Raw genomic sequence first — 26618 nt, forward strand, 5'->3', positions numbered from 1 at the left:
GCTGAACCAATAACGAAACATTTTACCAAAAACTATCAGTGTTCTCTGTTTGAAGTGGTTCTTCTATCGCATTGCCCATAGAACCATTTGAAAAATTTAATTTGTAAATGTTTGTGTAGTAAACCTTATGCTGAGACTAATCAAATCGTGTTTCATTTATTTATTTAAATAAATACAGACAATTGTACTTTTAATTTTTTTAAAAGAAGAAATTTGTTTTATTTTACTACATATTTGCTATTTTGGAGATAAGAGTTTGGGGAAAAGAGTGTTTTAAATTGTCAACATAATTTGAATCTTACAGATTTTAGTTTACGTTGTTGTGTCACAATTTCACAATGAATGGACCATTGGAAATGGTAAATACTGTATATAAATTACTTGGAATTAAATATTTTTATTCACTGACTTCTCCTGCATTCTCCTTATTCTCCCGTATTATATACATTTATAATATACTAGTGCATCTCAAAAATGTTCAATATTATTAAAAATTAACTTTGTTCAAGTAATTCAGTTTGAAATGAAAGCACAATCTATTTTAAGCGTTTATTTATTTTGTTGTTGATGATTAGTGTTTACAGAAAACCAGAAATCAGCATCTCAGAAAATTAGAATATTATATAACACCAATTGATACTTTTGTCAGTGTGGCCATAAAAGTTGTCAGCAGAGGGAAGCATGAAGTGCTGTAAGATTTTACTAGAAAATACAGCACTGATTTTAGACTTGATTATAACACAGTGGATCACAGTGGACTTTATGCTTCCCTCTGATTATAACTTGGAAATGTGGATTTCATTTTCCAGCAAGTTTTTTTGAGATGCATGGTAAAGTTTCTTTCGTGATTTTGTCATGGCCAAATAAAAAGTTATTGCATTATAATATATCTTATTTAAGTGGAAAAAGGTTTGAAACCTATATATAATTTGACTAAATAATTGCAGAACCATTACAACAAAGAAGGTTATTTGGTTTAGTTTGGATACAGTTTGTAAAGAAGTTTCACATTCTTGTGTTTTTAAATGGGTAATAATATAACATATATTTATTTAGCTGTGAGCCAGACTTTATCTCATTCATTATCAGCCAGTGTAACCACCACAATGGTAACACTGGTAACAGTGGTACACCTCTCCCTTTGATCTGCCATCGTTACGTCAGAGGATCTCTCTGCTGCGGCCGCCTGTCAGCTTTGTGACGTCACATCCCTATTATCTGCGCTTCCTGTGGGCGGGTCTAGAGCGCAGCAGCAGTTAGAGAGAAGAGTCGGGCTGTAGTAGAGCTGCAGTGTAAATAAAGTGAATTCTGGACCCGGATTCAGCCTGTTAAAGGCCGGCCTGCGGTGAGGAAACACTTTAATAACACTTTAATGTTTCTGCTTTTATATCATTTTATATTACAGATTGCGGTCATGTGATTTTACAAGTATACAGTTCAGGCGTTACTTCTCTCTTTTGTCGGAAAACATTTGATTGACACGCTTCTAATCCTCTGAGAAGGGAAAAGTAAGGAGGGCGGGCTGTTTGGAGAGCCCGCTCAGCCAATCAGGGGCAGGAGGAGGCGGGTCTTATGGTGGACAATAAGGAAGGGGTGGTGTCCTTTCTTTCTGAGAATCCCGAAAGAAAACAAAGTATCTTTAAACCCTGTAGATACAGCTGTAGACGGTATATACATGTATGTGTGTGTTCTATAGCTGTGAGCGCGCGCTTGTGGTTGTTTTTACAGTGTTTAATTAGTGTATATACTGTATTTACTATGTTTGTAGGAGTACTCTCTGTAAAATCCCCCGTTTTATTTTTTAAATGTAACATTTTTCATAGTAGTTTCAGTATTATTATTGCTTATGAAACTTTAGAAAAGGTGTTGTGCCTCTGTTGTGTCTTATAATCGATTATCAGGGTGGAAATAAAAACTAAAAAGACTCAAAAAGGCAGAAACTGCAGTTTAAATCAACCCAAACCAAAACAGAGCAGACCAAGCTAAACTAAACTAAACTGAACTGAGATGAGGAGTGTTATAGTTTACTGAAGGTGTGTGTGTAGGTCACTTAAAATATTAAGTGTTAAGTGATAGCAAATAAGATGCTTTTTTATAACCTCCACATCAACTTCTTTACACTTTTAAAACTCGTTTACCTAAGTCTTTTAGTTTTGGTAATTTTAACATACTTTAAAAATATGTTGGATTTTTCCAGTGAAATTCTGAAGAGATTATCTAGGTGTGTTAATGTTGAAACAAATTGAATAATTTATTAATTCATATCAGTTGTTTATTTTCATTTTAAGAAATACTGTATTTTCAGCAGATAGGAAGATTAAGGTAAAAGGGTGAGGCAAACAAACGAGACTTTTTAAATTTTTCTCATAAATAATTCCTCCCATTTCTAACGACAATTCTAACGACAAAAAAAATGTTTTTTACTCTAAATTTGTGGAGGGATGGGATTATTGTCTTGAGTCCAGTGATGGTAAAGTAATCTGATTACTGATTACTCCTTTAAAAAGTAACTTAGTTACTTTAAGGATTACTTGATTTTAAAAGTAACTAAGTTACTTTACAAGTTACTTTATTAGTTACTTTCAGCAGCTGCAGACACCACCTCCCGCCGCCTTAACATAAACATTATAACCAGTTTTGCCAATACTCCCTTTATTGGAAAATGCATTTTTAACAGCAACAATGTATCTCTATTAAGTTGAACTATTTCCTAATAAAAATAAGTTTTTTTTTAAATAAAAATAAAAAAAATAACTTAACATATATTTTTTTTTTTTTATAAAAAATAAAACATGGTCTTTCTTGATTTTACTAAACATAAATACTTGTTTTTATAAAAAATATATAAAATAAAGAAAGTCTTTCTTGACCTGACATATTTAACACTGTAAAACTGAACATTGAACTTGTTGTTCTCTGCAGGGCAGCAAGGAGTGGTTTTATAAAACAGAACCGTGTATATGGTCTAGACCAGGGATCACATATTTGCAGACTGCGGTCCGGGTCCGGACCCAGACGTTGTCCAATACCCAACTACTGAGAAGGATTTAATTCTGACAGTGTTCATTTAAAGCACCGGAACTTTTCTTGTCTTTACGGTATGTGCGCTCTGCGCCACAGTGAACGTCCAATCACGTGTGGTGTAAAATCTTTAAATGCTCTCCTCTGCCAATCAAATTTGTGGCAGACCGCTGCCCTGGCTAGTGGCCGCAAAAAAACGCCTTTATAAAGAGATAGGGAGCTGAGAACTGGCGAAAAACAAAAACGGGCGGAAACTAAAGACACGCCGAGCGCGAGAGAGAGAGACAGGGGAGAAAGCGAGAAGCGTGTGATTGGGGAAGAGCGGAGGGGGAATGGGTAAGGGAGCGGTGTGTGTGTGTGTGTGTGTGTGTGTGTGGAGGAGATGAGGTGGAGAGAGAGAGAGAGTAACGCACAGTGACTTAAATAAGTAACTTTAATCTGATTACTGGATTGGAAATAGTAATGCGTTAGATTACTCGTTACTGAAAAAAGGGTCAGATTAGAGTAACTGACATCACTGAGTTGAGTTGTTACTGAGTCCCCCTAAAAAGATGTTTTACTGTCTTTTTACACAGATTTACTTATTTTTAAGTTTTTTTGTAATTTTAACATATTAATAAATATTAAACAGAACAGTTGTTTCTTTGCAAAAAGTACCTAATGGAAATAGTTTAGTGTTTTGTGTTTTTTTATTATTTTATCAGAAATGTGTTAGACTGTTTAAGTGATATTCTTTCAACAGACTGGTGAATCTGTTCTTTTTGTTTTACCTAAAATGATTAAGCAATAATCTTTTATAATGTAATTATAGGACATTTGAGAAGTAATAAATCTTGGTATTTTTACTCAGAACAAATACATTTGATTAAGAGTTAAACATTTGATGATGCAAGATTTTTGTTACTGTAATGACTGTTTCATTTTATGACTTTGTTTTTTACTCTCATTGTAAGCAAAGGAAAGAATTCATGTTTCTTCTAACCAGAATCTAACTAGCTTTGTGATTGTAGTGCCATGCTCCTTCAGATATTGATAATTTGTGTAACAAATATATGTTGTATAAAATCTGGAAATCACAGTTTGAGGGGACCAGGGATGCCCTGAGTATCTGGCAACTAAAATGTTTGAAAAAAATGCACTATTGGTGTTCAGATGAATAAGTGAAAAGACCAAATAAGTTATACCGAACATAGGGAATTTAATTATATTATTATTATTAATACATTTTGTCGTTGGTGTGGCATAGTGGATAAGACCACTGCATGCCATTCAGCTACCACATCATGTGGGAGACATGTGGGGTTCAATTCCCAATCTTGGTGACTGTACTGCTCAACACCAACAAGAATCCATGGGCAAGACTCCTAACACTACATTGGCCCTGTACCTTCGTAATAGGAATAACCTTGTAACTCGCTTTGGATAAGAGCGTCAGATAAATGCCTTAATTGTAATGTCCCCACTGTGGGGCTAATAACAGATTATCTATTAGCTAGTTTATTTAAAAAAACAGTGGCTGACCCACATTTACAATTTGTCTTTCTGACTTCTACCAAAAGTTTCATTTTGCTCAATTTTGGTTTCTTCTGAAAATAAAAATAGATATATAATGTTGACACTTGCATGGAAATACACTGTAGTGTGTAAAACCAGTCTTGTCTGGTTTGCCAATGTAGAGTGCTAACCTCAGCACTTGAGATATGATAAGTCAGTGAGTCATGTTTCAGCATCTCAAACAGCAGCTCAAACAGCTGATTTACACAAGTAAGGATACTGAAATACACTCAAATGTTGTCCAATCCCTGTAAAGAGAAGTACTGACAATAGTGGAACGGTGATCCTTGGAATGATGGTGCTCTATCTACCGCTAATACTTTTGGGTGAAATAAGTAAAATGTTAGGATTAGGGCTGCACGATATATCGTTTAAGCATCATCATCGCGATGTGCGCATGCTCAATAATCACATTGCAGGATGTGCGATGCCACTTAAGGCAATTAAATTAAACATTTCATGTTGCAATGTTTTGATTCTTGACACAAGTAGTAGATACAGCCCTAGTTAGGATGAGGCAGGGTGGTGGTGGTGGTGGAATCATCCAACATCCTGACCTCATTAATGCTTTTGTCTTCGCTGAATGCAATCAAAGACACTATCTGGACAGTAGAGAGAGTTACTTCAAGGAAAGCATTAGAAACAGTTTTTAATACCCTTGATTTTCACAGAAACTATGAATGAGCAGATTTCCCAATACTTTTGTCAATATAATGTTCATACATGTATGTGTTTGATCTGGCGTTTCCAGGAGGAAGCAGTTTGAGAAGGGTGGAGAGGGCGCAGCAGCAGTACAGACATGGCTGCCAATAAGGCCAAGGGTCAGAGCTCTCTGGTCCTGCACAAGGTCATCATGGTGGGCAGTGGAGGCGTGGGAAAGTCAGCCCTCACGCTGCAGTTCATGTATGATGAGGTGAGATTCACATCAAACAGTCTATCTACTAATCAGTCATAACATTAATTAATACCATCACCTTCTTTCTACACTCATTCTCTATTATTTCAGCACCTTGTAGTTCTATAATAGCAGACTGTAGTCCTGTATCTGTTTCTCCACCTACTTTTTAACCTTCCTTTCACCCTGGTTGTTCTTCAGTGGTCAGGATCCAACAGGATCAGCACAGTTTTTAAACACTGTGTTTCAAACACTCACTGTCATTCACTCTATTAGACACTGCTATCTAACTGCTCCACCTTGTAGATGAAGTAAAGTCAGAGACAGAGGCTCATATGTTTCTGCACAGTTTCTGTTGGTCATCCTCTAGTCCTTCATCAGTTCCCACAGGACTCTGCTCACAGGACCTTTGATGTTTCTGGTTGCTGCACTATTCTAAGTCCAGCAGTTAAAACTGAGGTGTTTAAAAACTCCAGCAGCACTGCTGTGTTTCATCTACTTCAACCAACACAACATACAGTATCACACCCCTTCTCATTTAATGTGTTTTTTTTATTTACTTTTTTGTATAATTTTCTACATTGTAGATTAATACTAAAGACGTCAGAACCATAAAGTAATGCAAATGCAAATATGAAGTAAACAAATAACGTGTTTAAGAAGCCAAAATATGTTTTATACTTTAGATTCTTCAAAGTAGCACCTTTTGCTTTGATGCCAACTTTGCCCTCTCTGGTCTGATTCTCTCAGTAGCTTCATGAGGTAGAACCTAGAATGGTTCTCCAACTGTCTTGAAAGATACCTACAGAGTGTTTTTTCTTCACGCTCCTCTCTAACTCTTTTTAAACCCCCTGGGTTGGGTTTTTATTCCAGGTGTTTGCGGAGCCTGAAATCTGTATAGGTCTGTACACAGCAAAAAGTCAAGTGTTGGATTAACTCCCACTGAGTTGATTTAAACTCTTTTCCAAGGTTTATATAGCTCCACACTCTTTGGAGTTAAATCAACACTTTTAAAATAAATATTTAACACCTTGCCAGAGTTACTTTTGAACTCACATTCAAACTAACATTTGTATTTGGTTAACTCCCTAAATTGTTACTCTAACAACTAAAATAAAACTAAATAAAAACTAAAAAACAACTAAAATAAATTAGAAGAAGATAAGATATATTGGTATGACTATTTATTATTGTAGTATTATTCAGGGGAGGTTAGCTCGTGTTTTTTGTTCCTAATACAGAATAAAACATCCCTGCTTATGTCCTATGTTAGGCCAATGTTTTTTACCATTGCATTGCAGTTCTCAGTGCATTGCCAACACTTTGTCACAATTTACAGTACAGAAGAAGGTAACTTGCTCTTATAGCCTACAACATATTGGCTAGGCAAACATCCATTATGTAAAATATAATGGGACACACAATTGGAAGGTGGCCCTTGTGGGCAAGACTACACACTGATGGTAAGTTAGGATTGGGGCACATCCATTATTCAAATTGGGTGGAGTTAAATTATATCTCTCTGTAGAGTTGGGCAGTATTTATTGGGTTTATTTGGGTAATTACAAAACAACTCCATGAGCAAAACCCAGCAACCCTGACCCCTGAGCTACCACTGCCCCTATTTAAAAATGGCAGAAAAAAGGATATGGGTAGTTTGGGAGGGGAAATGGGTGATGTATGGGTTTAGAGGCAGGGCAGGAGGGAGAGCAGCTTGCCTCTGATAGTGGTGAGACGCAGATGGTTAAATGTATTTATTGGGTTTATTTGGGTAATTACAAAACAACACCATGAGCAAAACCCAGCAAACCTGACCCCTGAGCTACCACTGCCCCTATTTTTTCCATTATTCCAGCTCTGCTTTAGCCAGTCTGTTTCTTTTCCAGTTTGTAGAAGATTACGAACCCACCAAAGCCGACAGCTACAGGAAGAAGGTGGTTCTGGACGGAGATGAGGTTCAGATCGATATCCTGGACACGGCGGGGCAGGAGGACTACGCTGCCATCAGGGATAACTACTTCCGCAGTGGAGAGGGCTTTCTGCTGGTGTTCTCCATCACTGAGCAGGAGTCGTTCAGCGCCACGTCCGAGTTCAGGCAGGTTGCTCTGCTGGGAATGTGTGTGTGGGATTGAGTACATTGTACGTTTCAGGAGTTTTTGATCACTCATCATGTTACTTATGAATTCTTAAAGGAGAACTCTGGTGTAAAATGAGCTTTTGGTGTAGTAAAACATGATAAAAAGTACTAGCCTTTGATGAATAGCACTCCTCTGTTCTCCCACAGCGTTCCAAGATCCAGAAATTTTAACTGTGTGGCCAAACACCCTTCAGACTGGGTGACAAAGGGCACAGTTTGCCCGATAAATCGCTTTTTCCACTGTTATCCAGCTTAAAGTAGCTTCACACCTCCTTGCTAGAATCCGGAGAGTCCTGACAATTAAAACAAGGCATTAATAACTTAAAAAGAGCACAAGAAGCTTATTAAAAAAAACACTGTTTACATCCCATAATGCTAGCTTCAGCTCCGTGCGCCACCACGTTTGAACTGATCTTGAACTGATCTTTAATTCAGTTTTTTTTCATATCCATATCGCCAATAGTATCGTTATCAAGAAAATACCATGAAATATTGTGATATTATTTTATAGCCATATAAAATAATATCTAATTTTACAGCCATATAAAATAATATTCTAAAGGTGAGCAAACACAATCTATCTGAACAGTTAAAATACACACCGCTGTAGTGTTAATACCCTTTATCGAAGCTTCTGTATTAATGATTTCTTCAAAAGCTTACTGGAAAAATGTATTTCAGTTAGGGAGACGAGATTAGAAGCATGTGTTTCACATTTGATTTTTACACTAAAGTGACACTAATCATCCTGATTTTGGCTGACTCCCACCTCAGGTCAAATTTGAAAAAGGCTAAAAAAAAAAATAGGAGTAGTTTGGGAGAGCACTGTTTGGTGATGTATGGGTTTAGGTGTGGGGCAGGAGGGACAGCTGATTGGGCTGAGCAGCGTGCCTCTGATAACAGTGAAATGCAGATGGTTGGACGTCAGCAGTGGAGCGTTATTATTGAATGATCTGCATATTGTGAGCCTATAGCACAGTTTAACCTGAGAGGGCGGTGCAGAGGCAGAAATTACAACAGTAAAAGCGTTTTTTAAAGGTTAGGAAATGTTTATAAACATTTTTTCATTAACAGCTATTTAAGCTTATAAAAAAAAACACTGTTTACATCCCATAATGCTAGCTTCAGCTCCGTGCGCCACTACGTTTGAACTGATCTTGAACTGATCTTTAATTCAGTTTTTTTTCATATCCATATCGCCAATAGTACCGTTATCAAGAAAATAGCATGAAATATTGTGATATTATTTTATAGCCATATCGCCCACCCCTAGTGGACAGTGCAGTATATAAAATCGTGCATGCAAACAGACAAGCAACTCTGGTAGAGATCACATCTTCATTCAGTGCAGGAAAGCTTATATACATATACCACATGACAGTGTTCTTTAGCTTTCATGATCTGTTGTTACTGAAACTGGGCATTTTTACAGTCAGGGAAAGTTTGATTGACTCATCTGCTGACTGCTGACTCATCTTGCTGATTACATCCAAAAACATGACATCAGATCTACAGAAAACTGCACAAACAGGATGTATAAGTGCCAAGACTGATTGAACACTTGTTTTGTCTCGTGTTGTGGTTTTGTAGGTAATATAACAGATCATTAAATGTCTTTTTGTTCTCCTGCTTGTGTGTTTTGTGTGACAGAGAGCAGATTCTGCGTGTGAAGTCGGAGGAGGATAAGATTCCCCTGTTGTTGGTTGGGAACAAGTCTGATTTGGAGGACAGGAGACAGGTGACGGTGGCTGGAGCCCGGGAAAAAGCAGATGAGTGGGGGGTACAGTATGTGGAAACGTCGGCTAAAACACGCGCAAATGTGGATAAGGTAATAATTTGCCTGTACACTCCTGCACTTATATAAATGTGAGCAAACACAATCTATCTGAACAGTTAAAATACACACTGCTGTACTGTTAAGACCATTTATCGAAGCTTCTGTATTAATGATTTCTTCAAAAGCTTACTGGAAAAATGTATTCCAGTTAAGGAGACGCGATTAGAAGCATGTGTTTCACATTTGATTTTTACACTAAAGGGACACTAATCACCCTGGTTTTGGCTGACTCCTACCTCAGGTCAAATTTGAAAAAGGCTAAAAAAAATGGGAGGAGTAGTTTGGGAGAGCACTGTTTGGTGATGTATGGGTTTAGGTGTGGGGCAGGAGGGACAGCTGATTGGGCTGAGCAGCGTACCTCTGATAACAGTGAAATGCAGATGGTTGGACGTCAGCAGTGGAGCGTTATTATTGAATGATCTGCATATTGTGAGCCTATAGCACAGTTTAACCTGAGAGGGCGGTGCAGAGGCAGAAATTACAACAGTAAAAGCGTTTTTTAAAGGTTAGGAAATGTTTATAAACATTTTTCATTAACAGCAATTAATGACAAATTATGGTTTAGGCTTTACTGGCTTTTAACAACACATATTTTAACTGACAACTGTCCAACATTATCTTTGTCATTATTACGTAACCTTGACCACTTGAAGCAACTGTCTAATCAACAGATGTGGAAGCAGGCAGTATATAGTGAACAGTGATATATTTCAAACTGTATTAGACAAGATATAAAAAAATATGAGATGCAGGTTACCATTTGTGTGTAATTGAATTCCAAAAAAAAGTAACATATATGGGTCATCTGTGTGGAGATGGTTTGGTTTCTGTAGGTGCGATGCTCAGTAGATTACAGTCAAGTGTACATTATGCGGTACAAACACTGATTAATTGAAAGAGCAGCATGACTAAAATCTTAAACAGCATCATCCAGCACAGTTTACCCAGTCAGTAAAATACCATGCTGAGTGCAGCTGTACTATGATAATAATAATAATAATAATAATAATAGTAGTCAATAATAATAATAATAATAATAATAATAATAAATATATCATGTGTATATTGGCATTTTTCTGAAGTATTTAGAGATTTTTTTAGAGTTTTTCCATTGTATTTCCCAGCTCTGCTCAGATGTTCATGCTATTTTCTTTCAGGTGTTCTTTGACTTAATGAGGGAGGTGCGGGCTAAAAAGATGGCTGAGAACAAGGACAAGAATGGAAAAAGTGGGAAGAAGAAGAAAAGCCTGAAAGAACGCTGCACGCTGCTCTGAGCCACTGGATAGAGCCGGTTCTGATGGACACGGAAAACCTGAAAACTAAAAATTCATGAAAACTGTGAACCGACTGTGGACGGATGCCTTCTGTGCTGAGTTCAGCATGTGACCGGCATCTCTTAAACAGTTCAGGAATTTCTCAAGTGCTTTTGATACTTTATCCATGTTTCTATTTCTGTTATCAAACAGGTGCCATAGAGAAAATCTGAGAAAACTATCAGCACAGAACGCTAGTAACATTAGCATCATCATCATCATCATCATCATCATCATCATCATCATCATCATCAGCAGCAGCAGCAGCTTTTAACTGAGAGGGGTTATACTGCAGTATCCTAATCACTTTAGGATTTGATGTGGATGAATGTTTCCTCTGCTAGGCTATACACAAAGGCTTTTACACAGGGGGAACAAAAAAAAAGACTTCTTCATGCTGCAATGATTTTCCTTCAGAACTCTCTAGTGTATCAGCAGTGCTTTAGTATTTACCATCACTGCATACATTTATTTCTATCACTTATACTCTGTTGGAGCACTCACTCCATACCGTCACCATTAAGATAAATTCTATATTTTATACATGAGCCATATATGGTTTAGTCATATTATATATATATTAATTAAATGTAAATTCCTGTGGTTTGATTAGATAGCACCTTTAGAAAGAAAAAACAATCACTTGATCTTACAAATGATCCATATATTTGTAGACCTGTTCAATCAGTGGTTTTGACTGAAATCAAGGGCATTAACTGGGAAAGTGTTCTTAATTTTTTGCTAGGGGTGCATTGCATGATTTTGGCAGTTTTTCACAGATTTTCATTCATTTTGCCCATTTTTAACCATTACATAAATTAAATACCTTACACCTAAATTTATCTTGCCTTTTAAAGGAAAAGCAATTACAAAACTACAGTTTAAAATATTAATTGAATACTGGCTATTTTTAACGAGGCATACAATAATGAAAGATATGAAAAGATTAGTCATTGTTTATTTTGATCTTTTTACTTATTTGGCTTTTTGTACAATTTCTATAGGATGATTTCAGTTGTAAATCTATTCTCTGCATTCCTACTTTGTGCAGTCACAGCTTCTTACTTTCTTGGATGGCATGATACTATATTTTGAACATTGCTGTGAGGATTTGGTTGATTTGCCAGGAAGCATTTGGGCATGTTGTGAAGTTAGGGTGGGTAGGGTACTCAAACACTAGGATCCTTTCTGCAAAGTTTCTCAGTGATGTTGATGACATATTGTTGAGGTCAAAGCCAGTCCAGTAGTAGTTTATTCACAGAAGTTGACTATGCAAGTCAAACAGGTGTACTGCTTTTAGATAAATCATATAATGGAGCCCCTATTTTTGTAAGTGAACCACTTTTTTATGAATATCTGTTGTTGACAGACCAAATAAAACTGTTTATATCTATGAGTCGCTTTCTTATACATTATTGGCAGTGAAATTAAATGTTTCAAAGGTTCATATAGTCAATTTAGCATTCAAACAAAAGTAATCTAGCAAAAATATAAAAAGGCTGGGTCACACTGTATCACTCAGGCTGATCTACAGCATCTGCTCACAGGTGTAATCCCACTACTGATCAGTATGGGGGTTTTTACCTGCTCTGTTTCCAGCCTGGGTCAGTTCACCCCTCCTCAGACAACCTGCTTGTCCCAAGCTCCCTCAGAACCACCATGTTGATACTGATCTTAGTGTGGACACCTGATCAGCACAGACCACTGCAGCCCAGAAGCCCTGAACTCAAGCACTCCACCAGCCTCAGCCTCCCAGTAACGTGGATTACAGGTGTGCGCCACCACACCCAGCGAGATCTGATCACATCCAATCAGCTTCTCACTCTCAGAACCCAAAACACCATGAGCACCATTAACTACCTGAGAAAGAAAAGTTGCAGATAATGCAAAGCTTTGAGCAGTTTGTGGTGTGGCCCAATGGCCTAATGGGTAAGGCACCAGCCTCGAGAGCTGGGGGTTGTGGGTTCGAGTCCCACCTGGGTCAATAATAACCTTTAGATTATATTAAGCAGACAGTTACTGTGGCCTAATGGATAATGTGTCAGCCTTCTGGGTTAGGTATTTTGGGTTGCTGTTTAGATTTCAGTTGATGCTTTGAAGCAGCAATTATAGAAACCAAAATCCTAGTATAGGGAGTGAACTGCAAAATCTTAAAGACAAATTTTCTGATGCCCTCAAGGAGCTCTTACATAAACCAGCATTTTACTCAGGGGGGTAAGAAAATACAAATATCAAGGGCTGGTTTACATCTCCTCAGATGAGTTTGTGCAAAACCCAGCTGCATATCATTTTTCAGTCAGATAGCAATACACAGTATTTCTCTTTGTGGTCTAATAGATAAGAAATCAGTCTTTGTGGCTAGGAATTGTGGGTTTGAGTCCCATCTGGGTTGTTGTTTGGATTTTTTTCTGATGTTTGAAAGCTGCTGGTATAGAAAACAACATCCCAGTATGATAAAATACAGTATGTTAAAATACTTTATCTTAAACAGTAGTTCCCAGCAGGCAAGAATGGAAAAAAAAGAAAAGACACATTTTTATGTGCATTTAAACTGTAAATGACAGACTATGGACAACTCACATAACTCTCCTTCAACTTCATGATTAAGAAAACTCATGCCATCATGTGGTCCAGGCTTCTAATTGGAGAGGAAGGCAATGATTTCTTAGGTCATCTAGATACTGTATGTCTGGTAAATGCTCTTGCAGGAGTTTGGCCACAGCATGTTTAGCTGCAATAATTTGAATTTGGGATGAAGTTTTGATCTATTCTCTATATTTTTGTGCATTTTCTGGCACCTACCTTCACTCAATCATCCCTATAAAAGATTCTAGGAAGCAGAAAGAAATTGATTGCAAATTGTAGGACTTAAGTGCTGTTTGTGTTCCAGTGGCCTAGTAGATAAGGTGCCATCTTGTAAACTTGGGAGCTGAGTTCAAACTTCACCTCTTTAGATTTCCACAATCAAGTGTGATTTTCTCTATTGATCTTACAAATATATATAATTAAGTAACTTCACAATTGCTGCTTATATATTTTTAGCTTAGTTATCGACCCAGGTGGGACTCGAACCCACAATCCCCAGCTCCGGAGGCTGATGCCTTATCCATTAGGCCACTGGGCCACACCACAAGCTGCTCAAGGCTTTGCATTATCTGCTGCTTTTCTTTCTCAGGTAGCTCATGATGCTCATGGTGTTTTGGGTTCTGAGAGTGAGAAGCTGATTGGATGTGATCAGATCTCGCTGGGTGTGGTGGCGCACACCTGTAATCCACGTTACTGGGAGGCTGAGGCTGGTGGAGTGCTTGAGCTCAGGGCTTCTGGGCTGCAGTGGTCTGTGCTGATCAGGTGTCCACACTAAGATCAGTATCAACATGGTGGTTCTGAGGGAGCTTGGGACGAGCAGGTTGTCTGAGGAGGGGTGAACTGACCCAGGCTGGAAACAGAGCAGGTAAAAACCCCCATACTGATCAGTAGTGGGATTACACCTGTGAGCAGATGCTGTGGATCAGCCTGAGTGATACAGTGTGACCCAGCCTTTTACACTGGATCTGTAGCTCCATTACAAACAAACAGACTGTTTTTGGGGTTCCTTTTAAGATTTTAAGGCATACAATTATCACATTTACTGCATGTTTAAAGCAGACTATTTAGGAGTTTTCTGAAATTTTAATGAAGCTGGTTTACCATATAAAGGCCTAAAAATCCTTTCAGCATCTTCCCACCATGTTACAATGGTCTAATATAAAATAAATCAGACTCTAAAACTAGGATTTGTTGGTTTAAACATGCTGTGGCCAAACTCCTGCAAGAGCATTTACCAGACATACAGTATCTAGATGACCTAAGAAATCATTGCCTTCCTCTCCAATTAGAAGCCTGGACCACATGATGGCATGAGTTTTCTTAATCATGAAGTTGAAGGAGAGTTATGTGAGTTGTCCATAGTCTGTCATTTACAGTTTAAATGCACATAAAATGTGTCTTTTCTTTTTTTTTCCATTCTTGCCTGCTGGGAACTACTGTTTAAGATAAAGTATTTTAACATACTGTATTTTATCATACTGGGATGTTGTTTTCTATACCAGCAGCTTTCAAACATCAGAAAAAAATCCAAACAACAACCCAGATGGGACTCAAACCCACAATTCCTAGCCACAAAGATTGATTTCTTATCTATTAGACCACAAAGAGAAATACTGTGTATTGCTATCTGACTGAAAAATGATATGCAGCTGGGTTTTGCACAAACTCATCTGAGGAGATGTAAACCAGCCCTTGATATTTGTATTTTCTTACCCCCCTGAGTAAAATGCTGGTTTATGTAAGAGCTCCTTGAGGGCATCGGAAAATTTGTCTTTAAGATTTTGCAGTTCACTCCCTATACTAGGATTTTGGTTTCTATAATTGCTGCTTCAAAGCATCAACTGAAATCTAAACAGCAACCCAAACGGGACTTGAACCCAAAATACCTAACTCAGAAGGCTGACACATTATCCATTAGGCCACAGCAACTGTCTGCTTAATATAATCTAAAGGTTATTTTTGACCCAGGTGGGCCTCAAACCCACAACCCCCAGCTCTGGAGGCTGGTGCCTTACCCATTAGGCCACTGGGCCACACCACAAACTGCTCAAAGCTTTGCATTATCTGCAACTTTTCTTTCTCAGGTAGCTCATGATGCTCATGGAGATCTGGTTTCTGAGAGTGAGAAGCTGATTGGATGTGATCAGATCTCGCTGGGTGTGGTGGCGCACACCTGTAATCCACGTTACTGGGAGGCTGAGGCTGGTGGAGTGCTTGAGTTCAGGGCTTCTGGGCTGCAGTGGTCTGTGCTGATCAGGTGTCCACACTAAGATCAGCATCAACATGGTGGTTCTGAGGGAGCTTGGGACGAGCAGGTTGTCTGAGGAGGGGTGAACTGACCCAGGCTGGAAACAGAGCAGGTAAAAACCCCCATACTGATCAGTAGTGGGATTACACCTGTGAGCAGATGCTGTGGATCAGCCTGAGTGATACAGTGTGACCCAGCCTTTTACACTGGATCTGTAGCTCCATTACAAACAAACAGACTGTTTTTGGGGTTCCTTTTAAGATTTTAAGGCATACAATTATCACATTTACTGCATGTTTAAAGCAGACTATTTAGGAGTTTTCTGAAATTTTAATGAAGCTGGTTTACCATATAAAGGCCTAAAAATCCTTTCAGCATCTTCCCACCATGTTACAATGGTCTAATAGAAAAGAAATCAGACTCTAAAACTAGGATTTGTTGGTTTAAGTGGCTAAATGCTTTGTTTTAAAATTATTAGCATAATTTATTATGCTAAAAGAACTTAGCATAATTGTTTTTTTCATGAGAGTAATGTGGAAAACAGACATCTGATTATGCCAGTTTGTTCATTGAGAGTTGCTATAAGTTTATATTAAATAAACAGCCAACTTTGCTCTACTTCCATTCTATTTCCAGCCTACAGACAAAGCCTAACTAACTGCTGGTTAGAATGAGGGTTTTGACCATCTCTGTTTCTGGCATGGGCTGGTTCACCCCTCCTCCAACAACACTGTGCATCATCTAGATGAGAAGATTTTAATATATAAAAGGGCAATAGGATTACATAAAAAGATTTTAAAAATGTGGCCCAGTGGCCTAATGGATAAGGCCTCAGTCTCTGGAGCTGGGAATTGTGGGTTCAAGTCCCACCTGGGTTGTGCTTTAAATTTCCAATGATTCTCTAATAGAGATATAGACAACCAAACCCACACTTACTGCTTGTGTAATGAATTGTGTGTTCTGCTACACCATCTGTTTCATATATGGGGGCCCTAAACTACACTTCAACGATTTGGCAGTGTATCCTAGTGAAAATAGCATCAGCTTTTCAAGCTGAGACTTCATGGGTTCATGATTCACGGTTTGGCTTGTTGCTAAAATCAGCAGGCCATTTTTATTAGCTTTAGATTGAAAAATAGGCTCTTCATTAATGCAGGTTGGTTTATAAGGAGCTAATGCATGGAATATCTTGGTCTGGTAAATAGAGATCATATTGTTATATTGTTACAGCTGAAAACTGGACTGATGGTGCAGTAGACACACCAAATACCATGACCATTATTTGCCACTAGAGGGGAGCACACTAGCAGAAACAGGTTTAAGAATCATAAAAGACTCTCAGACCTAATAATTCTAAACTTTATAATGTTGATTAAATCACCTTTGATTTAATTACCAACCCAAAAAAATGCCACACACAATTTGACGTGTCTGCAGCAATGTACCATGTAAATGCTTAATAACTGCTAATGCCTCCCTGGTCAGTGACACTAGTGTCTTTAAATTATGTTAACTTATTTTGATTAAAAATGTATTTTGGTCCACAAACATGTGGGTAAATCAGATTTCCAAGTGGCTATCTATGGGTAAAAAATCTAATTGTAATTTGGTCCCCTCTGTAGTCTAATTTGAAGAACGTCATTGAGGGTTGTTGGGTTTTAATGTGTGCAAACCTGATAATCTTGATGTCTGTTCATTTAAAACTATTAACCCTAGAACACTAATGTTAAAATTAGTAACACCATCACTAAAGTTGGGTATACACTGTATGACACTGTATACACTGTAAGTTTTGGAACCCTTCCTTAATGTTATAACATACAACATCACATTAAGATAAAAAATGGTACCATGGATGGCCCTATAAAAAAGCAGATTTTTTGGGGGGAAATCAGGTAATCCTTAACAGGTAATGTCCTAACAAAACAAAAAAAATCTGCTGGGAACTTGGTCTTTGTTCCACGCATTCCTGGGACATGTGAGCACCTGATTTAAACACACAAACACTAAAATCAGGTAAATTACACCCATAAAATATGTTACTCTCTATCACTAACGTCTGATTAAAATCACCTGAACGCATGTCTCTTGAAAAAAACTATAGATGGGAGGAGAGAATCAACCATAACATTAATGACATCGATGAGCCCTGAAGCTCCCCAAAGTCTCATGCAACTCAGACATCAGCAACACAATTAAATTACATGAAAAACTGTTCGGGTAAAAATCACCCGGCGTTAGCGTTCTAGGGTTAAAAACATTACAAAAAATTCCAATCCAGTACAAACAGATATAAATCATTAGATTACATTTCAAGAACTTCCACGTGTTTTAGACACAGATTTCTATACCTGAGCTAAAATCTAGATAAAAAAAAACAGGCAATTTGTTATCATCATTATTTCTCTTCCAGAATTGCAGCCATAGACAATTCCAAGCTCACTTTCAAACTACAGGGTGAGACAAAAGTCGCAGGACACACTTTTATGTTTCAGAAATGAAAAAAGAAATTGAACAAAAAGGAAAATTGCATATCTGAATACCATAACAAGTAATGTAAGAATGGGGCCTATTGTTTAGACCAGGGGTTCCGTACCTTTCGCAACTCACGTCCCACTTAACCCACTGCAAATCTTTCCACAGCTTCGAGGAATATTTTATCTGTCATTTAAAACCAAATACAGCACAACATTGTAGTGTTCTGTTCCTGTGGAACCGATTTATACTTGCTTTTCTTGGTTCTTCCAGTCAGAGATACAGTGGCTGCTTCACTTGTAGATGGTTACACTTAAGGGTCTTTTTTTTTTTAACAAGATATCATTATGTTAAAGTGCATACCATAGAACAACTGCCTCTACTAACTAGCTAGTAGCTATGCCTGTCATGTGAGTTTTCTACCATGCAAACATGTTTTGTTTTGCAACTAAATTAACTAAATGTTTGCCATCAGCTGCCGGAGTCCTGAGAGAGCACAATTGACCTTGCTCTCTCTAGGTGGGTAGATGGCGCTCTCTCCCCTCATCACTCCTTGGGTGATATTGCTCAGCACAAAGCGTCTGTGAGCTGATGTATCAGAACTGAGTCACTGAGCTTTCCTGTGCTGTGATGCTACTCGGCAATGCTGCATCAGCAGCAGTTAGAAAAGAGGCGGTGGTGTAGGGGCATCACTAGTGATAGGGGGAGTCCTAACGAGTGGAAATAAATTATAAAAAATATAACAAATATGAATAAATGTTTCTCATAGCTTTAATTACACCTAATTAAATAAATGGTGTGACGTATGACTCACCCTTTTTAATAATAACCTGTGAAATTGGGTGTGGATGTAAATGGAACATCACACCAGGAAAAACTGGGTGTTATCTTTAAATGTAAATGATGTGTCCTCTATTGATCTTACAAATATATATAATTAAGTAACTTCACAATTGCTGCTTATATATTTTTAGCTTAATTATCGACCCAGGTGGGACTCGAACCCACAATCCCCAGCTCCGGAGGCTGATGCCTTATCCATTAGGCCACTGGTCCACCCCGCAAGCTGCTCAAGGCTTTGCATTATCTGCTGCTTTTCTTTCTCAGGTAGCTCATGATGCTCATGGTGTTTTGGGTTCTGAGAGTGAGAAGCTGATTGGATGTGATCAGATCTCGCCGGGTGTGGTGGCGCACACCTGTAATCCACGTTACTGGGAGGCTGAGGCTGGTGGAGTGCTTGAGTTCAGGGCTTCTGGGCTGCAGTGGTCTGTGCTGATCAGGTGTCCACACTAAGATCAGTATCAACATGGTGGTTCTGAGGGAGCTTGGGACGAGCAGGTTGTCTGAGGAGGGGTGAACTGACCCAGGCTGGAAACAGAGCAGGTAAAAACCCCCATACTGATCAGTAGTGGGATTACACCTGTGAGCAGATGCTGTAGATCAGCCTGAGTGATACAGTGTGACCCAGCCTTTTACACTGGATCTGTAGCTCCATTACAAACAAACAGACTGTTTTTGGGGTTCCTTTTAAGATTTTAAGGCATACAATTATCACATTTACTGCATGTTTAAAGCAGACTATTTAGGAGTTTTCTGAAATTTTAATGAAGCTGGTTTACCATATAAAGGCCTAAAAATCCTTTCAGCATCTTCCCACCATGTTGTTTTAAAATTATTAGCATAATTTATTATGCTAAAACAACTTAGCATAATTGTTTTTTTCATGAGAGTAATGTGGAAAACAGACATCTGATTATGCCAGTTTGTTCATTGAGAGTTGCTATAAGTTTATATTAAATAAACAGCCAACTTTGCTCTACTTCCATTCTATTTCCAGCCTACAGACAAAGCCTAACTAACTGCTGGTTAGAATGAGGGTTTTGACCTTAAAGTGCATACCATAGAACAACTGCCTCTACTAACTAGCTAGTAGCTATGCCTGTCATGTGAGTTTTCTACCATGCAAACATGTTTTGTTTTGCAACTAAATTAACTAAATGTTTGCCATCAGCTGCCGGAGTCCTGAGAGAGCACAATTGACCTTGCTCTCTCTAGGTGGGTAGATGGCGCTCTCTCCCCTCATCACTCCTTGGGTGATATTGCTCAGCACAAAGCGTCTGTGAGCTGATGTATCAGAACTGAGTCACTGAGCTTTCCTGTGCTGTGATGCTACTCGGCAATGCTGCATCAGCAGCAGTTAGAAAAGAGGCGGTGGTGTAGGGGCATCACTAGTGATAGGGGGAGTCCTAACGAGTGGAAATAAATTATAAAAAATATAACAAATATGAATAAATGTTTCTCATAGCTTTAATTACACCTAATTAAATAAATGGTGTGACGTATGACTCACCCTTTTTAATAATAACCTGTGAAATTGGGTGTGGATGTAAATGGAACATCACACCAGGAAAAACTGGGTGTTATCTTTAAATGTAAAGGATGTGTCCTCCTTGAACTCTTCAACGTGTTAGAGAGGATTAGTCTTTCTTTACGGCTTTCAACTATTTAAATTAAAGGACTAAGGGATTTTTTTTTCTGTATGGTTCAGACCACAGTCACAACTGGTGAAAAATAAGTGTCCTACTACATCTCAGATGAACAGAACTGAATTATGAATTACTGTATTACACTATAAACCCTGTAAATAAGTTGCTTGAATTCAAATAAAATTCGGTATTACATAAAATTGCATATTTCTAAACATTACTCAACTGTTTTGAGTTAGCTGAACATTTGTGGGCACAAATACATTCAAACTGGGACCTTTGAGTTGAACCAACTTATACTAAATGAGTTTAGTTTGTTGATATTGGCAGCTTCTTTTCCATTGGCTTCAGGCACAATCTATTAACATACTGGCGTGTGTCCCCCATTGTCACTCACCATCAGTGTGTAGTGATTTCCCCTGTGCTACCTTAGGTAATTTATATATTATGTATATATATCATATATATATATATATATATATATATATATATATATATATATATATATTATGCATATATATATATATATATATATATATATATATATATATATATATATATATATATATTATATCATTATTAATTGCATGGTCTCTGTGTTGTAGGCTGTAAGAACAAGCATCATTTTCTGAGCTGCTGTAACTCTGTGTTGTCTGTGCTCTCAATACTGTTCACGCTATGCATTTTCTTTCTTCATCTACTTATTTTTTATTATTTCAATAAAAAAAATACTTGAATAAAATCAAACAGAAGATTTTATTTAAATCCACACATTTTATCAACCTGACCATCGCAATCAATGTAAAGAATACATTGAAACTTTAAAAACCCTTGTTCGTTTTCTTTAGAACTTTGTTCCACACAATTTTCTAGTAAAGTCAACTAGTGCATTAACATTAGAATTTTGGGCTATAAAAACAATTGCAATATGCAAATATTGAGTTCTAACAACTTTAATAATTTAAATTTCATTAATAATAAATAATAAATAATTGCAGCCAACTTAAACTGGTAAGACAGACCAATTGTGCAACAGTCGCTTTAACTTAAAAGTTAAGTTTTAGGTACACCACATTTTGAGTGTCAAGTACTTGTGGTTTGTCTCTGAAACTTAAAGATCAACATTTGTTCAACACTATACAGTGTTATAAATTAATAAAAAAAATAAGCATTACTAAATATAATAATTCATTTGAGGCGATGAATTGCTTTAAATGTTTTGAGTAGACTTATTCTTAGTTCATTAAGGGTTTACATGGTGTGCAATCCACATAGCAAAAGAAGAGGACAAGACGAAGTAACCAGGACCCTCAGGATCCCTAATAAAGTTGAAAAGGTTCTGAATTTAAACTGCTTAGCTCAATCTGCTTTGATATCATGTAACACGCTCCATGTTCTAATTTATATGCAGTCTGATATATTCAGAAGCTGAAGTTGGCAATAAATGCAGGTATTTGTGAATCAGTTCTGCAGTCGTTTCCTCAGCTTTCATCATCTGTAGACATGACGCAAGACCTGGATGACTGATTCATGAAGACGGATTGGATGATCTCCTTAGCTTTCAAGTGTCTCTGTATCATTGTAGTCTTCACCAGAGGCTGCACTAAAGGCAGATAGAGGATGATCCTGGATAGAGAGCACCTCTTTGAACATTGGACATCCTACAGCCTTACAGTCCTTATGTAAACGTATGAGTGAGGAAGGAGCACAGGTGTGCCATTTGGAACCTTGGATAGCTGCATGTCTCACAGTTATACAATACAATGTGTTATTAAATATTCACCTTCTTCTGTAGGCTCGGTGACATCTGGGATCTGTGATCATCACCCAGTAAATCATGTTTAGCAGTCAAATACATTTTTGCGGGGGAAATTGGCACTGTGTGCTTCAGACAAAAGACCAATCCCTGATAGCAAAGAACATTGAAAAAAATTATTTTTTGTTGCATTTCATCTTTAAATGCTTGTAGGTGAAATGTGCTTCCCACAAATAGCAACATTAATATCAATGATTATTATTTAAATGTCTCTTTATATACTATAAAGATATATATATATATATATATATATATATATATATATATATATATATATATATATATATATATATATATATATGAAAGTACATTTTATACAGGCCATACATAATGTTAAATCCATGTTGCAAACGTCCAACTAAGCTTTTTTAATGTATTTACATTTTACTAAAATATATTCACTTACAATGGAAATATATGCAGCTGAAACAGGGAGCATATCAACATTAATATTTTAATATAACATATATACAGATAGTTATTATGGCTTTTATATAAATGGGGTAGTGCCCTATAGGCTCCTGTGGTGCAGGTTTTTGTACTTTATGGCATTTTTTCCTTATGTTACTTTTACACTTTTACTTGAGTAAAAACCTTGAGATAATACTTTAACTCACTGGATGTTGTAAGGGTGGGGCTGAAATTCGATTGGCCCCCTGAAGTGCTCCTGTCCAAAATCCAAAACAATCCACAGAAAAATCTACAAAAATGCAAAAATAAAAGCAAAAACTGACAAAATGCCAAAGCAAATAATTTTCAAACAACTGCAAAGAATAATAAAGTAACCAAGTTTATTTATTTGCAACATACACTTTTTAATTCTTTAAATTTTGTTTGCATGTTTTAATTTTTGTGTGTAAAGCTTTTGGCACAGAACTAACTCCATAGATTTTACAGTGTGAGCTTTTTTAAAATACATTTTACAATAAAGACAAGTGTGACTGGTGAAATAATGTGAAATATGTGGCCCCTCTATAATGTATCTAAAATTCTATCTGAGTAATGAATATAAACACCTTTGACAAGGTTGCACCTTGTGTAGGCACCTATATTGCACATCTATATATTTGTGGATTCATTTTGTTTCATTCAGCTTTATCTGTTTAGCTGTTTTATTTGGAGCTGTTTATTATTTGTGAAGTAGATTAACCTGCCCTCAGCTCTTTATTTTATTTTTATTCTAGATATTATTGTATTTATTCTGGTATGGGAATGATCTATCTAAGTTACAGTGGTAGTCTTTTTCAGAGCTTTTTAGAGTACGTGGAAACAGGGACTGAGTGAAGGTCATACTGTCATTATATTTCTTTTTGGTGTTTTTCTTTTCTTGTTGTGAATATTTGCAGTGTTTTTCCAGTGTTACGTAACTCTGAGATGTTTTTAAGAGGGTATCTGGACTCTTATATTGGAGTGTGAACAGGGGCGCAGCCATTTTCAACCCCTTTCGTCGGCACTTGTTTCACAGGGCTGAATATATTAAGCCTCCAATAGCCGGTATTTATATTCCCTGCGCGTCTCTGTGTGTCTGAGCCCCGGCGCTCTCAGCTCGCACAGAAAACCCGACCCACCACCGCCTCTGTTCCCCCTCTGACTGACCCAGCGCCCGCCACGCTCCGGCTCCAGCGCAGCGGCTGAGGGGGAGAGAGGAGCCCGATGCGGAGAGCGCAGCGGCGGGGCGGGGGAGCGCAGTGAGCGGGGATGGTGAGCGCTGCTGCCGCGGCGGCGGATCTGTGAGGGATTTATCAGGCTTGGGCAGATCAGTCCCCGCAGCGCAGGATAAACCAAAGAGCAAAGAGCCGATAGATCACCAGGTAAAATACCCGCTTTTCTCCTTTATTCACCTAAATTTGTGCCATTTTCACACCGCATGTTATTTCACTGGAGAACTGGCGCAGCGTTTCCATCATTGAAGACCTCAATCTCTTCTATTGTGTGTGTATATGACTCTGTATGTGTGGGGGGGCCTGTCACGCCTAGAAAATAGACGAATTACTGTCTTAAACCGAGTAAAAAGGGACATTATCTAAAATAACTTATTTTTACACATTTATATGACATTTATTTATTTATTTATTTATTTATTTAGTAAGCTCTATAGTTAAATCCATTTGCTGCGAGGAAGGACACGCTGAGCAACACAATCTTTCTCTGGGTCACATGAACAAGTAAGCTCTGGAAAACAATAAGAGACCACTTAAAAAAAAGATGAGTTTCTTTGATTTTACCAAATAAAAAAACTAAAATAAATAAAACTCTAGAATATAACCAAGAGGAATATGAATGATCCCTGCTTCAATTTTTGCACCAGGAGTGGCATAAAGTTATCCAAAAGCAGTGTGTAAGACTGGTGGTGGAGGAGAACAATGTGAAGATGCATGAAAACTGTAATTACTCTGTGAAATCTTATAACTCTATGAATATGAACTGGTTTTCTTTGCATTATTTGAGGCTTGAAAATCTATGCATCTTTTTTGTTATGTCAGCTGTTTCTCATTTTCTGCAAATAAATGCTCTAAATGGCAATATTTTTATTTGGAATTTGGGAGAAATGCTATGTTAACTCAAACGTATCAGAAGCAGAGAAGCTGATTGAGAAACTGAAGTGGTCTCTTAATTTTTTCCAAGAGATCTCAGTGTGTTAGAAAATTGAAAAATAGCAGATGACACGGCTCTCCAAACCATCACTGACCATCAGTAAATTTAACATTTCATTTGGAAATCAATGGGCCACCAGTCCAAGCTGCTTGAGGTCTAGTGTGAAGTTTCCATAATCAGTAATGGTTTGGAGAGTCATGTTTGTGTTCGTCCACTGTGTTATCCAATGATTTTTTTGTATTTTTGAGATGCACTAATGTGTGTGTGTGTGTATAATCAGTAGTAAAAGCAGAGGTAGAATTCTACAGTTTATTATTTATTATTATTTCTGTCTATTTGTCTAATTACATTAGTCGTACACACAGTCTAATGTCTGTGGGCATGTCAACATGTTTCTATGATGTTTGGATGTGTAAAATTACACATTAAATTAAATGGCTGTTATTTATTGGCTTTGTGTAAAAATGCTAATGATGCTAACCTGGGACAATACAAACACCCATAAATCTTAAGCTACATTTGGAAATGTTGTAAATTCTGTTGTGGTGTACTTCTTAGCTTAGACTTCTGAGGTAAATGGAAAGCAGCACTAGTTCAGTGGTTTGGATCTCAGGCCATCTTTGTATGTCTATCTTTCTTTCCCTACAGTTCTTTACGTTTTCTGGGACAGCAGTGGTGTGTGAGGTGAGGGTGGTGTGAGGATGGTAGTGGTGGGTGAGTGTGTGGGTGGGTGTGAGGGAAAGGGATACAGTAAATCTTTCAGCATTATGGTCTATTAGAACAGGGAGGACATCCTTCAGCAGGAGAACCCCTCAGGCTGTGTGTTCTCAGTCAGTGTGGACAGTTTTCTGCGCTAATGTGCTTTCCTTCTCAGTGCCTGTAGCTCTTGTGGGACTAGAAGAATGAGGTCAAGCGTTATGAGCCACTGCGTTAGATGTACAGCTGGACATGAGGACAGAAGGACGTGCTGGATGCTCTGCTGGAGGTTAGAGAGGGAGTGTTGTAGAATCTTAAAAATGGCTGGAGTGTGTATGTGTGAATATGTGTACAACATGGGCAGGAGGTGGTGAGCTGCAGTGGGAGTTCCTTATTTGTGTTTTGTTATTTATTTATTTTCAAAAATAGGGTCTTGGTAAGTTTTGTTAAGTTTTTAGATTATTTTGTTTCTACTGAATATATGACTACTATGCTTTTATTTGCTCTAAAACTTTAATATAGATTTTTTTTGCAGTACATTCTTGAAATTAATAAAAAAAATGTGATGTTGCTAATTGCTAAGAATATTGTTATTGTGAAAATACCCTGAAATATTACTTTTAAGTATCGACCACTCTTAGTGTAAAAAAGGCATTTTATGTGGTTTGGTGTAAAACTGCTAACTGTAGAGGAATGTGCCAACTTCTTTACACTGGTAGTGAATGAAAACAGGGCTGACTTTACCTTCAGCACAATATATAGCAGGTTTGCTCACAATCTAAAATGACCAGTGGACCTATGTCTGTGTTTTTGAGTTTTAAATGCAGTGTGGAGAATAGAAATGAGAAAATATATTATTAATATACACTGCACCGGTGTTTCGCTTGTACATGTGAATCAGATGCAGCAATGCTGCTGGAGTTTTTAAACACTGTGATCTCTAAAGGATTTCTAAAGGA

At 37.6% G+C, this 26618-nt stretch overlaps 2 protein-coding genes and 4 non-coding genes across 8 annotated transcripts in view; 3 read left to right on the forward strand and 3 right to left on the reverse strand.

The window, feature by feature from the left end:
- Window positions 1-1216: 1216 nt before the first annotated feature.
- On the forward strand, window positions 1217-12153 carry ralbb (v-ral simian leukemia viral oncogene homolog Bb (ras related)). The gene is made up of 5 exons (XM_049465847.1): window positions 1217-1345; window positions 5327-5488; window positions 7357-7569; window positions 9262-9435; window positions 10602-12153. Exons 2-5 carry the CDS (start codon window positions 5375-5377, stop codon window positions 10716-10718), a joined length of 618 nt encoding a protein of 205 aa, XP_049321804.1. The 5' UTR covers window positions 1217-1345; window positions 5327-5374; the 3' UTR covers window positions 10719-12153.
- A 515-nt stretch (window positions 12154-12668) lies between these two features.
- trnas-cga (transfer RNA serine (anticodon CGA)) lies at window positions 12669-12741 on the forward strand. The gene has a single exon. It is a non-coding gene; the product is annotated as a tRNA-Ser (tRNA).
- Window positions 12742-13808: 1067 nt separating this feature from the next.
- trnar-ccg (transfer RNA arginine (anticodon CCG)) lies at window positions 13809-13881 on the reverse strand. The gene has a single exon. It is a non-coding gene; the product is annotated as a tRNA-Arg (tRNA).
- A 1422-nt stretch (window positions 13882-15303) lies between these two features.
- Window positions 15304-15376, reverse strand: trnaw-cca (transfer RNA tryptophan (anticodon CCA)). The gene has a single exon. It is a non-coding gene; the product is annotated as a tRNA-Trp (tRNA).
- A 3673-nt stretch (window positions 15377-19049) lies between these two features.
- On the reverse strand, window positions 19050-19122 carry trnar-ccg (transfer RNA arginine (anticodon CCG)). The gene has a single exon. It is a non-coding gene; the product is annotated as a tRNA-Arg (tRNA).
- Window positions 19123-23805: 4683 nt separating this feature from the next.
- LOC103030998 (CSC1-like protein 2) overlaps window positions 23806-26618 on the forward strand; it is a 79305-nt gene continuing 76492 nt past the window's right edge. For all 3 annotated transcript variants that reach the window (XR_007424940.1, XM_049466021.1, XM_049466024.1), the window contains exon 1: window positions 23806-24179. The gene's annotated coding sequence lies outside the window, so the exon portion shown is untranslated. The remainder of the gene's footprint in view (window positions 24180-26618) is intronic.

This window comes from Astyanax mexicanus, chromosome 16, assembly GCF_023375975.1.
Source record: "Astyanax mexicanus isolate ESR-SI-001 chromosome 16, AstMex3_surface, whole genome shotgun sequence".
Lineage (NCBI taxonomy): Eukaryota > Metazoa > Chordata > Actinopteri > Characiformes > Acestrorhamphidae > Astyanax > Astyanax mexicanus.

What these genes read in the sequence shown, in the direction of transcription:
- ralbb (XM_049465847.1), top strand. Translation starts at nt 5,375, where the DNA reads ATGGCTGCCAATAAGGCCAAGGGTCAGAGCTCTCTGGTCCTGCACAAG. An exon ending in TGCAGTTCATGTATGATGAG is followed by an intron (nt 5,489 to 7,356) that starts GTGAGATTCACA and finishes TTTCTTTTCCAG; the next exon opens with TTTGTAGAAGATTACGAACC. An exon ending in CACGCGCAAATGTGGATAAG is followed by an intron (nt 9,436 to 10,601) that starts GTAATAATTTGC and finishes ATTTTCTTTCAG; the next exon opens with GTGTTCTTTGACTTAATGAG.